Here is a 16,112-nt window from a genome sequence, read left to right on the forward strand (position 1 = left end):
GTCAGGTGACCTCAAGATTGGTGGAAGATCATTGTTTTAAATGTTGATTGCCAGGGCACCAAGCCTCATGCTGCAGCGGTACTGACCAGAGCAATCTTTGCTTCAACTGCGGAGAGGCAGGTCACAAGAAGGAACAACGTACCTCAGCCACCAAGTGTGTGGCTTGTGGCAAGGAGAAAGTCCTACAAGTCAATCTGAACAGATATAGAGCTGCACATGATTTACTATGGGTGATAGCTTCACAGGAGGAGGTAGATTTATTGCTGATCAACAAGTCCAGTTGCAGAACGGTTTGAAACTATCCTTGAGTGATCGACAACTATTGTGATGTTGCTATCTACCTAGTATTATGAAGGTATGTGGTCAGGAGCTATGGTTACGGCTATTGCTACTACTGCTGGCTTCTACATTCCTTCTAATACAGCTTGCTTCCAACAAGGGAGGTCTGCAGTGGATGCACTGATGAGGATCACCATGCTGACTGAGGAGGCAGTTCATGGCACTAGATGCACCAGGAGGTAAACAGTGATCGTGTTCCTAGATGTCTGATATGCCTTCTACAGTGTGAAGTGATCGGCGATCCTCAAAGTGTTGGAGAGGAGGAATATCCCAGCATACCTCAGAAGAATGTTGCAGGCCTATCTTTCAGAGAGGATTATTACTGCATCTATGGAAGATGGGCCTGTGGAGTTCCCCATGAAGAGGGAATGCCACAAGGATCACTGCTGGGACCCCTCCTATGAACTATTGTCTTTAATGGACTCCTCAGGAGGAATTGGCAAAGATTTAACCCTGGTAGTGGTAGACAAAATGGCTAATGATCTCATGATCACGGCCAACTAAGCCATTGAAACTGTGAGGACATGGCTAGACAATAAAGGGTTGAAGCTGGGAGCAGACAAGGTGGAGGTCCTTATCCCAACCAGCAGGAGAAAAACAAATAATCATAAATAATTATCCAAGTGGAAGAGTCAAGTGAAACGTCTGTTAAATACCTGGGTGTATGAATAAACACAAGAATGAGGTCCTCAGTGTATATCCACAAAATGGCGGAGAAAGCATTTGTTGACACAAACTTTTGTGTTAAAAGTGGCAATGGTGCTCTCCAAACTTATGAATAATACAGGAGGCTCATGAGCAACCCTTAGGAGGTTACTGGCCACAGTTGTGGATCTATCACTTCGTATGCTAGTCCAGTTTAGTACAGAGCCTTATGAGAGGTGCAGGAAGGTGCTCAACAAGGTTCAGAGGAGGAAGGCACTCTAATTGCTTCTGCATATAAGAAAGAACACCTCAACCGAGACAGTGTTTGTGGTTTCCAGGATACTGCCATTGGATCTCAAGATTAGTGAATAAGTTGATAGGACAATAAAAATGAAGGAACATGCTTGGAAACCTCACTATTAGAGAAGTAGCAAGAGATATGGGATGATGTCGTTATTAAACGATGTACGAGTCATCCTGAGCACAGAAAGAGAGTCTGCCAGGGGCATGGGAAGGTTAATTTTTGGCTAACCCAGCTCCTGATGGGTCATGGTGCATTCAATGCCTATCTGAAGAGCAGGAGGAGAAGAGAGGATGCAGAGCGTGACTACTGTGGACTAAATGACACAATTGGCCACACTTTTTTCAAGTGCTCAGATAGACTGAAGAGAGATTACAATACACTGAAGTCACTAGAAAGCTTAGTGCCACAATCGTCTTGGATAAACTGCTTGACAGTGAAATCTTTTAGAAGGTGATAACTACCATGAGCCAGGCCATTCTAGCTATCAACAATGATTGTAACTGGATTGGGTGGGGATGAAACAACCTGGGCGTGGAGAGAGCTGAGGGCCCCTACTTGTCACCACCTCTATTGAGATGCCCAGGACTGTCTGAATCACTCACTGAAATTCACCATGCCCTGAGTAATATCAAAAGGCAGGTATTGGGCCATGTTGTACTAGCGAGAGGAGTTTTAGTCGGTGCAAGCCAGACACTGCTACCTGTACAGGCAGGTGGCAGCTGGAAGAGCTTTACCCTCCTCCAACAGAAAGAAAACCGCATTAACTGAATCTCTTCTTTAACACTGTAGGTGTTGTCATTAGGAATTATGTCCCTATAGGTTATGTTGATCACTACTTTACATAAGCTTTCAATAAGTAAATACAAAGAATCCTTCAGGTGAAGTTCAATCAATAATGTATTGAGTCAAAGTTTCCCAAAACTCACTGTACTAGATACCACAGAAGATCCTTTATATTTTATATGCTACAGCAAGCAATCCAATTAGAAAATAATAATCTATACTATAACAACAACAACTTCCCTTTAACTAATTTATAAATATGTTTGGCAAATAACTTTATTTCCAATGCATGCAAAAGTTGAAAAAGTTTGTTAACGGTGTTCAAATAATACACAGATAACCTATTTTCAAACAATAAATAAAGTTCTCTGACAACATATGAAAAAAAAATCTTAGATGCAGTACAAAATGAAAACAATTTGAACAGTCACAGTTTAATTCAGGTATTTTTTAATTTAGGTAAAATTTATTTATTTATTCTATTCTATATTAAGTTTACAGCAGTGGAATTTTAATATGAAATATTAGCATATACTTTCTAAAAACGATGTGATACGTAATACTGGATTAAATCAACCTTGTTCATTAAAAGTTCAAAAGAGATTCTGCTCTACACTACATCTACTTACGATGAAAATAATAATAAAGAATGATTCCTTGTAACTAATTAAAGTTAATTAAAAAGGAATGTTACATGTATCCTTTGATTGTAAACAGTTTCAGTCACATGCCTGTGCTATGTTCTGTAATGTCAAATTAGACCAATTTACCATTCCCATATGTACTACTTGACTTTGTATAACAAATGCATGAGCACTCTGTGTAATGATCAAACAAATACTGCTACAATATAAAAATATTATATTATTTACAATATGCTGAGTTAGAGATTTTTTAAACTCTGCCAATATTCATCAATATTTTATTTAAAATTCTTCAATGATTCACTGAAATATTCTTCACTGAACTATACCCAAAAAGTATTTAAATAATTCATCGAGAAGTTTTACATAAAAGTGCCATATTATATATATAATATGGCAAGAAATAATATATTGTATGCAATACTAAATTTAAAACAAATTTTATTAACAAATAAAATATCGATTGAAGAGTATAAGGGAAAATTCAGATGGATTAGAAATGAAGAGGTTGTCGGGAAGGGGGTGGAGGATGTTTCTCTTTTCTCCTCTGATGACAAAAGCCAAGTTAGTCAGGTAAGAACATCCACCCGATTACCAAAAGGTAGCCTGATTAGTGATTTTGTTAAGGTTGGGGGTAGGGCCGGTAGTTCTATCCTTCGAAAAGCACAATTTGAGAGACAATCTGAGCAGTTGTTGGAGTTTCTTGAAAGTCCTTGAAGCACCTGTACAGCGATTCACAGTGACGAGTGATCCTGAGGCTTAATGAGTTTAAGGCAATAACCTCTGCTTTGGTAAATGGATCTGAGATGATTGCCTCTAAGCCAACTATAGTCAAGGAGGTTATAGTTATATAGTTAGAAGCAGAGAAAGCAATGATGATGTTGCTCAAGGGCAGACTAGGTATTCACAACAACCTCGTGTAACAATGGTAAGTCATTGAATTAGGTATGTCCTGCTGCAGAAGTATCTAGGTTTTATCTTTGATAAGAATCTTCGATTCAAGGAGCACTTTCAATATCCTCTCAAAAAGGCTTGTTGTGCTTGTATTCAAAGAGCAGTTCATTCGAATTGGGGGCTTAATTACTTATATAAAGGTGTATATGAAGCTATAATTCTGTACACTACACCTGTCTGGGCACATCGAATAAGGTACAAATGAAATGGGAATATTTTGTTAAGAATATGTTAACAACAGGAGAGCTCAGCGTCTCCTATTGTTATCTGTGATTGGTGCCTACAGAACTATCTCCCAAGAGGCATTCCTTGTTATTTCTGATATTAAGCTCATTGATATCCTTGGAACTGAGCACCGATTACATTATGATGCTAAAAAGATATGAATAAGAACTTACCTCAGGGCACATAAAAGAAATAGATGACCAAGGTTTCCATTTATGGCAGGTAAGGTGGACTGAATCATCCGATGATTGTTACGTGCATGGTATTTTTCCTGAAGTGAGAATTATACAGGTAGGTTGGTGAATTTCCCCCAATCAGCATATTACACAGTTTCTTTCTGGACATGGTGCTTTTTGAAATAGGAAGGTCAGATTTGGTTTGATTAATTCAGACTTGTGTCCAGAGTGTACGGCCATTGAAGATGTGCACCATGTCTTATATGTCTGCTCCAGATATGAAGCTGAACATACTAAAGTAGTCAGAGAGCTTGTGAAGATCAATTCTGGTTTTGATCTGCAAGTTAGTTGGAAAACCAAAAGAGAATGGAACATAGTTGCTGGCTTCCTTTGATTCTTAGCTCTGCAAAGGATAGCTGAGGGGACCTGATGCTGTAATAGATGCAAAGATAGAATAGCAACCCAAGTGACTAGGGGCCTGCCTGGGTGCTTATCTTACCAAGATAGGCATTTTGGCATCAAGTCCCGGTTTGCTGAGATATACGCTGTTAGGATGTGCCTGAAAGCAAACCAGAGCCAAAATAGAGTATATTTGAGGCTGATTAAATATGTGAATCTGTTTCTTCATTTTTAAGTAAATCAAGAGGACTTGAGTAAATTGAACTGTAGGACAAAATTGTTATTGATATGAAAATAGTATTTTTAGTATTTAAAGACTCCATCAGGTAATGATCTGAGTTCACAGTCTAATTGAAGTTAGATATAGGAAGAGTTTTTGTGTGAAATCTTTAGTTTAAGAGGAAGACGCAGGAACCAAATTAACTTCCATGAATTGGTTAATTCTATAGTTGAAGGTTGTAAGTTATGGTAGGTGGTCATGGTTAGAAGAGGTCATACAAAGGTGAAAGTAGGTTATGTAAATACAATGATGGAAATGACTGCCAAGGCATTTGCAATGGTAGCATCCTAAAAGAGACCAAACTGATTATTGTTGTATTATCAAGTTTAGAGGGTTTAAAGATGACCTCTGGTAAAGCCCATCAGGGCTAGGATGGAGGGGATGGTGTGAAAACTGGAGTCGACACAAGGTGGATTCCTCTACAGGAGTCAGGAAGACTTAGAGTATGGAATAGAAATATCTGCAATCCCTACCATAAAAAATGCATAACTCAAATGTCAGCAGCAAAATCTACGTTAACAGTATTTTGGGACTCAAAAAACCCCCCATTACTGAAACATTATCAGGAAAAGGGTTCAACATTAAACAGTACCCAGTAAACGTTGGATTACATTATTTATATTTGTGAGTTATATGCAGAAAAGTTAATAGTAGTAAACAGCACTGAGACACTCACTAACCTCTCTGCTGAAACCAGTGCTCCAAGATTAAGTTCATACTTTAAAAAACCATACACATATTTTAAATGCACTATAAAATACAATGCTGTCATTTGCTAAAAATCGTATTTATTATATACTAGTGGCATAATGGATGCAAACTGAAGTTAAAGTACATTTAAGAACAAACTATATATAAAAATATACAATTACTAGTCAGACTATAATCAACTAATTCACAAACTTCAAAAAGACATGCCATCATAAAATGAGTTTTTGAGATTATAAACAAAATAATTTTACTCAAATAGCTGTTACTGTTTCCACATACTGTTTTGAAAGTATCATCTCTTACCAACTGTTGAATTATCCTTATGTACGTGTGTGTGTGTGTGTGTGTGTGTGTGTGTGTGTGTGTGTGTGTGTGTGTGTGTGTGTGTGTGTGTGTGTATGTGTGTGCATGCACACACGCACAAGTATAAACATCATTAACAATAAAAATTACATACCACTATGTGGGGAGTCAGTAGCACTGCCATGTGAAGGTGTAGGAGATGGACTAGCACTGCTGTAGGATTTGATACTATTGCAGTCTGATTTTTCACCTTAACAAAACATAACATAATATAAAAAATTAAATAACAAAGCAAATATCTGCCATCATGCATCTACTTAATATCCCATTACCATGACATATATTCACTTTATATGGCAAGCATTATACCAAATGATCATGTGGAAAATTACCACATTGATTATTCAAAAGCTATCAGTCACATCGTATTTCTGTTTGCAGGCATACATACCATTCTCTGAGAGAAACTTTTTTAAATTATTTTCAAAGGGGTGGAACCTACCATCTCTGCTACACTTACCCCCAACTCAAAAATCTTAAATGACAATGGTAACATTTGATTACATTACTTGATAACCCAAAAAAATAATGAATTTTGGTGAAAAGAAAATTAAAATTCACCCACCCCTTCGCTTGCCAGGTGCAAAAACCCATTTAGGGTAGTACTTTTTTAAATTTCAGTCTAACAAAAATAATTATAACATTACATGACAGACTTCTTAACCATTTGAAATAATCATAATCATTGGATTAATACTGTGAAAATTATGTTTAAAATTACCAACACAAAATTTCACCCTTAAATATTTTCTAAATTTGCAAGGATTGAAAACTTTTTTTTTTTAAATTAGACAATATATCTGAACAACATATATTGTGTAGATACATACATAAAACAAAAAAAATCATAACTTCAATAACAGCAAACCACTTTTTATTTTATTTATACCAAATTATACCCTTAATTATTTATACCCTTATTTATTTACCCTTATTTAATTATTTATACCCTTTGTCATTCAAAGGGCCGTCACCTCATCGGAAGGCCCTTTGAATGACAAGTAATTTGGTATAAATAAAATAAAAAGTGGTTTGCTGTTATTGAAGTTATGATTTTTTTTGTTTTATGTATGTAAAAATTAGTTCAGTCCTTTCTTCCAGATAATGTCATTTTAGCGAGACAAATTTACAAAAAGACAAAGAATGAAAGGCCAAACTGTAGAACAATAACAAAAACCAAATGCCAATTTTAACTAAAGAAAACAACTTAAATAAAATATGATGAATTAAATACAATAAATACTCTTTGCCACTAGTTACATACAATATGAAACAAAACAATTTGCAGAAATTGACCATAGAAACTAAGATTTCAGTAATTGGCAGAAAATTATAACCTGTTATAACAAGCAAACACCAAAAATGGGATCTTTAGCTTTTTATAATTGTAGGGTGCAGTTGCCAACTTTTGAACTCAAAATATCAATTGTTAATTCAATTAAATTTAATTGTTTTCTTTGTAACAATGGAAATTTTACTTTTAAGCATTAATTATATACTGATAATAGATGGAGTAATAATACTGGTAATAGATTTTTCAACATGTTACCAGCAAAGAAGTAGGTACCTTATTATTGTTTGTTTTTTTTTGTATGTATGTATGTTTAACTGAAATTATATTGCTGTGTTTATTGGTATGTTATTTCAATGCTGGAGAAATGTAAAATCCTTATTTTTTAAGAAGAACTGACAATTTCAAACCCAATGCTTTGGGTCAGTAACACTGTATCCCAACATAACCTAAAAAAAATCCTAAAATACACATTTTTAATCAAAACTTCAATACCAACGAATCAATTTTTATTTTACTTTAACTAAATTACTTGTCATTTAAAGGGCCTTCCAATGAGGTGTCACAAAATATATCTACTCATTTAAAAAAATAAGTTTTCAACCCTTAAAAATTTAGAAAATATTTACGGGCAAAATTTTGTGTTGGTAATTTTAAAAATAATTTTCACAGTTTTAATTCACAGATTATGATTATTTCAAATGGTTTAGGAAGTTCTATCATGTAATTTTATAGTTATTTTTGTTGGACTGAAATTTAAAAAAAAGTACTGCCCTAATGGGTTTTTGTACCTACCGAGCGAAGGGATGAGTGGATTTTAATTTTCTTTGCACCAGAATTCATTATTTTTTCGGATTATCAAATAATTTAATCAAACATTACCATTACCATTTAAAATTTTTGAGTTGGGATAGGTGTAGCAGGGAGGGTAGGTTCCACCCCTTTGAAAATAATTTTAAAAAATTTCTCTCCTAGATACCTACAAACAGAAATACGATGCGACTGATAGATGTTGAATAATAAATGTAATAACTATTCAAATAATCACCCGGTATAATTAAATGAATCATACTTTTCATCCTAAACCACATAAAATGACAGCTTTTAATGTGATGATTTGTCAGAGCAAACTGAATGCCATGTGGTGTAAAACATTTGTTCTCAAAATGGGTGATAACACCCCCTTGTGGGCGCTGGAGGCCTTCAGGGGAGATGGTAGAAGGCCCACAGAAAATTGGGGAAAAAGCACATCAGACTCATTCTTTACATTAATGTAAATGTAATTATTCAATTGAAAGCTTTGTTTTAATTATTATATTGTTATTTTTAATATGTTATTACTATTGTTATTATACTACTGTATAGATACAATTGTAATTTTTTTGAAAGCCATTTTAATAAAAATACTTCCAAATATGATTAATATGCGTTTTAATTGCCCTCATTTAAAATGTAAGTTTCAACTCAGAAACAGGATATGCCACGTTTAAAAACAATAATTGCAATTGCTAATTTTAAGAGTGCATCTTAAAAACAGCAACTGCAATTATTATTTTTAACAGATGGTAAGTTTAACAATTTTGGGGGGTGCTACAAAATTTTTGATTCTCAATGTGGGGGCAGTGGGCAAAAAAGTTTGAGAATCAATCAATGGTCTAAAAGCTTACTACAGACAATTAATTTTATTAAAGACACAGCTAGTTATGCAGTTATTAGAGAAACCATTGAAAGCATACAATAAAGAATTAATAAAAAAATCTATTAAATGCAGCTAAAAATTCTTTCTGCAGAATAATAACGAAGAAGACTACTGAAAGTAGCCAAAATTTGCTTATTGTCCTCTGTTTAACAACAAAACAAAAAATAATTTAAAAAAAAAATCGGTTTAACATTACTATGGCTATGGGGTGTCTAAACTGGGGTTGCTTTCCAACTTGCTGGAAGGTGGCTTTGGTGAGGTTGCTCTTAAAATCAGGACAGGATCCGTGTGAGGTCAGCAGTTATTGCAAAGAATTTAATTCTGCAATAAAAAAGATAGGTTCCTATTTTAAAAAATTAAGTTAACCTTGAAATGACCTTTAGTTGACCTTATCAAGGACATATTTCCCCCTTGAAATGGATAAACTTTAATAGGAAACATTTTTTTCCTAAAATGTGTAATTTTTTAAATATAGATGTGTCTCAATTTAAATGGACCACCAATTTAAATGGAATATATATATATATTCCAGAAGCATAAAAGATAATATGGACAAAAAAAATTTATTTTATTAAATTAATATATATATATATATATATATATATATATATATATATATATATTTATATATACATATAAAATGAACAAAACTCTCGTCTATTATTTCATTCAGTTTGTCCTTTGAATTCTAAGTTGCAACTGTCTTTACAAATCAAATTAAATATTCTTCCTCTTTCAATAGTTTTATCTATAGCATTTCCAAACAAAGAGGAAACTTTCCTATATATAGCTACAGTAACATTAATGTTGTGAAATGTTAGGATTTTTTTTACCTTGCTGCTACCCTTATGGCAATATACAATTTTCATCTACACTTTACTCATTCTTTTTTTACTATTCTGAAGTAAGGACTTTTGCTGTCTGTGCTACATTTTCCATCAACTTTTTCTGTACATTCTCAGTAATTATTCTCCAACAAACCATTGAACAGTACCTTTATTAAAATTCATCTCTTTGCAATAAGATTTTCAACCAAATGAAACCTGTATTCAGTAAAACATCGCCAAAAAAAAACCTTAAAAACATCCATCTTTCATGGTTTAGTTTTTTTATTATTATTATTGCTGTTATTCTACATTGTAATTTTCTATTTTATTTATGTTTATTTTTTTAAATCTCAAGGTATTCTTCAACATCTACTGATGTTTGTTTGACGATTGAAATGGCCAATCAAAATGAATTAATTAATTACATTTAAATAATTTTATGTATGGTTTTTAATATTCCCTAGTTGTGGAATAGATTTTTAACATGGCTGTCAATCAAATAAAAGAGAATACTTACTGATTTTTTCCTTTTTTAAGTATCACAAATGCTTTCACAGTGTGCACTGTTTCATCAGATGAACAAATATAAAATTATAAATTAGTCAATCATAACATTTTTAGATAGATACTCTTGTCAATGAACAATTTACAAACCAATCAATAGTTTATAAAACTACTGTTACTGCCATCTGGTGATAGTATGAATTTAACTAAATTATTTATATAAATTTTATTGTTTCCCTGATCTGTTCACCATAATCAAAATTTACCTGTCCATTTATAATATTATTATTTTTATTGTGTGGATTTTTTCAAGAGTTTGGGTTATTGATTTATTACTGTTTATTTCTAATATTGAAATATCTTCTAATTTTGAAAATATGTGTTTATTTTTGTGTATGTGATCTGCACAAATAGCTTTCCATATTTATATGCTGTATACATTCTTGAAATTGCTTTTTAAATGTCCTATTATTCATATCTATGTAAAATTTATCATAATTATCAAAGCCACATTTTATTTTACATAGACCAATTATTTTACCTTAATAGACCTTATTTTATATAAATGTTTTTTTTTTTTTTTTTGTAACAGATTTATTATTAAATAATATATTTAATTTTTTATGGGTTACTTTTAGTATGTTTGTGGTAACCAGGAGATTGTTTTAAGAATTAAACAGGTTGAAAGGACTTTGTTTTTTATTTACTACTTTTACATCTAAAGTGTAATCAATATAATTATTGAAAACTACTTATTTTGTAAAGAATTATAGTGTTCTAAAATAATTTGTTTATTTTATAAATTTCAAAATTAATATAGAAAACACAAAAATAATACTATATGTAATAATACTGATATGTAATAACACTATAGTTATTACTAGTAAAGTTGTTATTTGTAATGATTGATCATAACCTCTTTTGAATGATCATGTAAATTGCATTTGTAAAATATTTTAAGAATATTTGTTCGAATACCAATATTTTGGTTTATTAATTACAAATTTGTGAGATTAAATTATTATAGATTGATAATTTCTAATGCCTTCTCTATGAATCATGAGACCTTGCCGTTGGTGAGGGGGCTTGAGTGCTCAGGGATACAGAGTAGCTGGACCGAAGGTGCAACCATATCGGAGAGGTATCTGTTGAGAGCCAGACTAAGGAATGATTCCTGAAAGAGGGCAGCAGCTCTTTCAGTAGTTGTTAGGGGCGTGAGTCACAATGACTTAAACGGCCATATCAACATCACTCAGTCCTCTGAGTACTGCGCAGTTGAAAGCAATGGAAAACTATAGCTGTTTTTTTTTCCAAGAAAATGTGGCTCTCTGCATTTTCAAAAGCAATAATGGAGGCGCCTTCCTTGGTAAAATATTCCGGAGGTAAAATAGTTCCCCGTTCGGATCTCCGGGTGGGGACTACTAAGGAAGGGGTCACCAGAAAAGTAAAAAATAACATTCTAAGAGTCGGAGCGTGGAATGTTAGAAGCTTAAAAAAGGTTGGTAGGCTAGAGAATTTAAAAAGGGAAATGGATAGGGTAAACGTGGTTATAGTAGGAATTAGTGAGGTTCGGTGGAAAGTGGAAAACGACTTTTGGTCGGGTGACTTTAGAGTAATTAACTCAGCGTCAAATAATGGGCAGGCAGGAGTAGGTTTCGTGATGAACAAGAAGATAGGGAGGAGAGTGGAGTATTTCAAGACGCATAGCGATAGAGTCATTGTAATAAGGATAAAATCAAAACCTAAACCGACAACGATTGTTAACGTCTGTATGCCTACAAGCGCCCATGATGATGATGAGGTAGAATGTGTATACGAAGAGATTGATGAAGCAATTAAACACGTAAAAGGGGATGAAAATTTAATAATAGTTGGAGATTGGAATGCAAGCATTGGAAAAGGCAAGGAAGGAAATATAGTGGGTGAATACGGGCTGGGCAAAAGGAATGAAAGAGGGGACCGAGTTTTGCATGAAGTATAATTTAGTAACTGCCAACACCCAATTTAAAAATCATAATAGAAGAATATACACTTGGAAAAAGCCAGGCGATACTGCAAGGTATCAGATAGATTATATCATGGTTAAGCAAAGATTTAGAAATCAACTCGTGGACTGCAAAACTTACCCTGGAGCAGACATTGATAGCGACCATAATTTGGTGATAATGAAATGTAGATTGGGGTTTAAAAACCTGAAGAAAAGGTGTCAGATGAATCAGTGGAATTTAGAGAAGCTTGAGGAAGAGGAGGTAAAGAAGATTTTTGAGGAGGACATCGCAAGAGGTCTGAGTAAAAAAGATAAGGTAGAAAATGTAGAAGAAGAATGGGAGAATGTTAAAAAGGAAATTCTTAAATCAGCAGAAGCAAACTTAGGCGGAATAAAGAGAACTGGTAGAAAACCTTGGGTTTCAGACGATATATTGCAGCTGCTGGATGAACGTAGAAAATATAAGCATGCTAGTGATGAAGAAAGTAAAAGGAACTATCGGCAATTAAGAAATGCTATAAACAGGAAGTGCAAACTGGCGAAAGAAGAGTGGATTAAAGAAAAGTGTTCAGAAGTGGAAAGAGAAATGAACATTGGTAAAATAGACGGAGCATACAGGAAAGTTAAGGAAAATTTTGGGGTACATAAATTAAAATCTAATAATGTGTTAAACAAAGATGGTACACCTATATATAATACGAAAGGTAAAGTTGATAGATGGGTGGAATATATTGAAGAGTTATACGAAGGAAATGAATTAGAAAATGGTTTTATAGAGGAAGAAGAGGAAGTTGAGGAGGATGAAATGGGAGAAACAATACTGAGATCTGAATTTAAGAGAGCATTAAAAGATTTAAATGGCAGAAAGGCTCCTGGAATAGACGGAATACCTGTAGAATTACTGCGCAGTGCAGGTGAGGAAGCGATTGATAGATTATACAAACTGGTGTGTAATATTTATGAAAAAGGGGAATTTCCGTCAGACTTCCAAAAAAGTGTTATAGCAATGATACCAAAGAAAGCAGGGGCAGATAAATGTGAAGAATACAGAACAATTAGTTTAACTAGTCATGCATCAAAAATCTTAACTAGAATTCTATACAGAAGGAAAGAGAGGAGAGTGGAGGAAGTGTTAGGAGAAGACCAATTTGGTTTCAGGAAAAGTATAGGGACAAGGGAAGCAATTTTAGGCCTCAGATTAATAGTAGAAGGAAGATTAAAGAAAAACAAACCAACATACTTGGCGTTTATAGACCTAGAAAAGGCATTCGATAACGTAGACTGGAATAAAATGTTCAGCATTTTAAAAAATATAGGGTTCAAATCCAGAGATAGAAGAACAATTGCTAACATGTACAGGAACCAAACAGCAACAGTAGCAATTGAAGAACATAATAAAGAAGCCGTAATAAGAAAGGGAGTCCGACAAGGGTGTTCCCTGTCTCCGTTACTTTTTAATCTTTACATGGAACTAGCAGTTAATGATGTTAAAGAACAATTTAGATTCAGAGTAACAGTACAAGGTGAAAAGATAAAGATGCTACGATTTGCTGATGATATAGTAATTCTAGCCGAGAATAAAAAGGATTTAGAAGAAACGATGAACGGCATAGATGAAGTCCTACGCAAGAACTATCGCATGAAAATAAACAAGAACAAAACAAAAGTAATGAAATGTAGTAGAAATAACAAAGATGGACCACTGAATGTGAAAATAGGAGGAGAAAAGATTACGGAGGTAGAAGAATTTTGTTATTTGGGAAGTAGAATTACTAAAGATGGACGAAGCAGGAGCGATATAAAATGCCGAATAGCACAAGCTAAACGAGCCTTCAGTAAGAAATATAATTTGTTTACATCAAAAATTAATTTAAATGTCAGGAAAAGATTTTTGAAAGTGTATGTTTGGAGTGTCGCTTTATATGGAAGTGAAACTTGGACAATCGGAGTATCTGAGAAGAAAAGGTTAGAAGCTTTTGAAATGTGGTGCTATAGGAGAATGTTAAAAATCAGATGGGTGGATAAAGTGACAAATGAGGAGGTATTGCGGCAAATAGATGATGAAAGAAGCATTTGGAAAAATATAGTTAAAAGAAGAGACAGACTTATAGGCTACATACTAAGGCATCCTGGAATAGTCGCTTTAATATTGGAAGGACAGCTAAAAGGAAAAAATTGTGTAGGCAGGCCACGTTTGGAATATGTAAAACAAATTGTTGGGGATGTAGGATGTAGAGGGTATACTGAAATGAAATGACTAGCACTAGATAGGGAGTCTTGGAGGGCTGCATCAAGCCGGTCGAATGACTGAAGACAAAAAAAAAAAAATTTCTAATGTACAATACTCAATACTATTTTAGGAATCATCTAAACAAAATTCAAAAAAATATTTTAGGCTAAAATAAAGCCATTAGATGTATGATAGGAATAAAGAAATATATAATACATAAGCAAACTCTTAAAGATCTAAAATCAATTATGGTTCTTTTATTATTTTTTTTTAAGCAGTAATCAACTGTCAGGGTAACTTGGATACTTATAATTACAACAAAAGAAATGGAAGAAGTAGAATTGCAGAAGTTTTTAAACAACATTATTAGAATGCAAGCCATCTCTGGCAGGACTAAAATTCAAGGAAAAATTACCATATGACACTAGTATCTGTGACGATAGAAAAAGTTTTATAATAAAAGTTAAAGTCTTAATTGAAAAATATTTTTAAGTTACTGAAGAAATCCTAACATCTTACATTGCTTAGGATGAAAAGTAGGGTTCCTATTTTTCATCCTACATATATATTAAGTAATAACTTCAAAACATAAAAAAGTATACATGCAACATGGGAAATTGGAGCACCTAAATGTAGAAAATACATATACTATACAGAAAAAACTTCACAAGATGGAAAAATTTAGTATACAAAATAGTTAACTACATGGTAATTAAACATTATCTTTAGTTGCTTAGTACCAAGTCTGGGCTGAAGTGAGCTATGTCAGAAAAATCTCCTCTTGAACTGTTCAAGTAATGCAACCCTGCACTGGAGACATGCAGAAAAGACAACCTCATGAGCAACCAATATATTTTTTTTTTGAATTGACCTCTAAACCTCTGCATTTCAAAAAAAAAATTTCTGATGTTATTGTGGTCCAAGTAGCATGAATTCTATCAAAAAAAAATCTAGCAGTCTACAATACTATAACTATAATTTTTTTGGTAAACTGTACCAGCTAGAATTTGTTTGGCTTATCACATGAATAAGTATGCATTCCATTTTCTCAATGATCCTTGGTCTGTATGTACATGAACCTGATCCAAGTCTCATCCTCAACCACAATGCTCTCAAAGTACTTAACCATTTGAATCGTGCTCTATCTTGCAGCTGACAGAAGTGTCAGGTTTCAAGAATAGGATTCCTATTTTATCAACACTGAACAGATTAGATAGTAGACCTGATCACTGTAATGATATTAATTATTGCTCATATCTGCTGAGCATACTCTGTTTGCTAAAACAACTAGTTAATTCTCAACATCTACTCAGAGGTCAATTTCAGAATAGCCCTTATACATACTAACACTGAGGAAATCTCAAACAATTCTATACTTTTAAACTAAGTAAATGGTTAAATACTGAAAAAAAATTACAACATAATTAAATTGCTCAATTAATGAAAAAAAAGTTTCTATATCCTATTAACCTAGTTTTCATTAAGCAAAGTAAGATTAAGAAAGGATGCTAGTATTTTATTCATCATTATAATCAATTGTGCAATTTTACAAACCGAATTAATGTTCAAGCAAAATGTTCTTGCTGATCTGAGAAGAATAAAAACTCATGCAATATTGGACCTACTAAGTTCAAAGTGAAACAAAGAGGGATTTTAATATTCTTCATTATAACTCTCTCTAGAAACAGTGAGTCCTGATTTATGGACAAAACAACTATAATAGCAATGGAACATAAGCCTATACAATTCCT

The 16,112-nt window shown here is 33.3% G+C and overlaps 1 protein-coding gene across 4 annotated transcripts in view; it reads right to left on the reverse strand.

Annotated features, from left to right (window-relative positions):
* LOC142327332 (3'-5' RNA helicase YTHDC2-like) overlaps positions 1-16,112 on the reverse strand; it is a 190,436-nt gene that overhangs the window by 21,944 nt on the left and 152,380 nt on the right. For all 4 annotated transcript variants that reach the window (XM_075370291.1, XM_075370300.1, XM_075370273.1 and 1 more), the window contains one exon: positions 5,918-6,013. In XM_075370291.1, the coding sequence (XP_075226406.1) occupies positions 5,918-6,013 (96 nt within the window). The remainder of the gene's footprint in view (positions 1-5,917; positions 6,014-16,112) is intronic.

This window comes from Lycorma delicatula, chromosome 1 (genome assembly GCF_047948215.1).
Source record: "Lycorma delicatula isolate Av1 chromosome 1, ASM4794821v1, whole genome shotgun sequence".
NCBI lineage: Eukaryota > Metazoa > Arthropoda > Insecta > Hemiptera > Fulgoridae > Lycorma > Lycorma delicatula.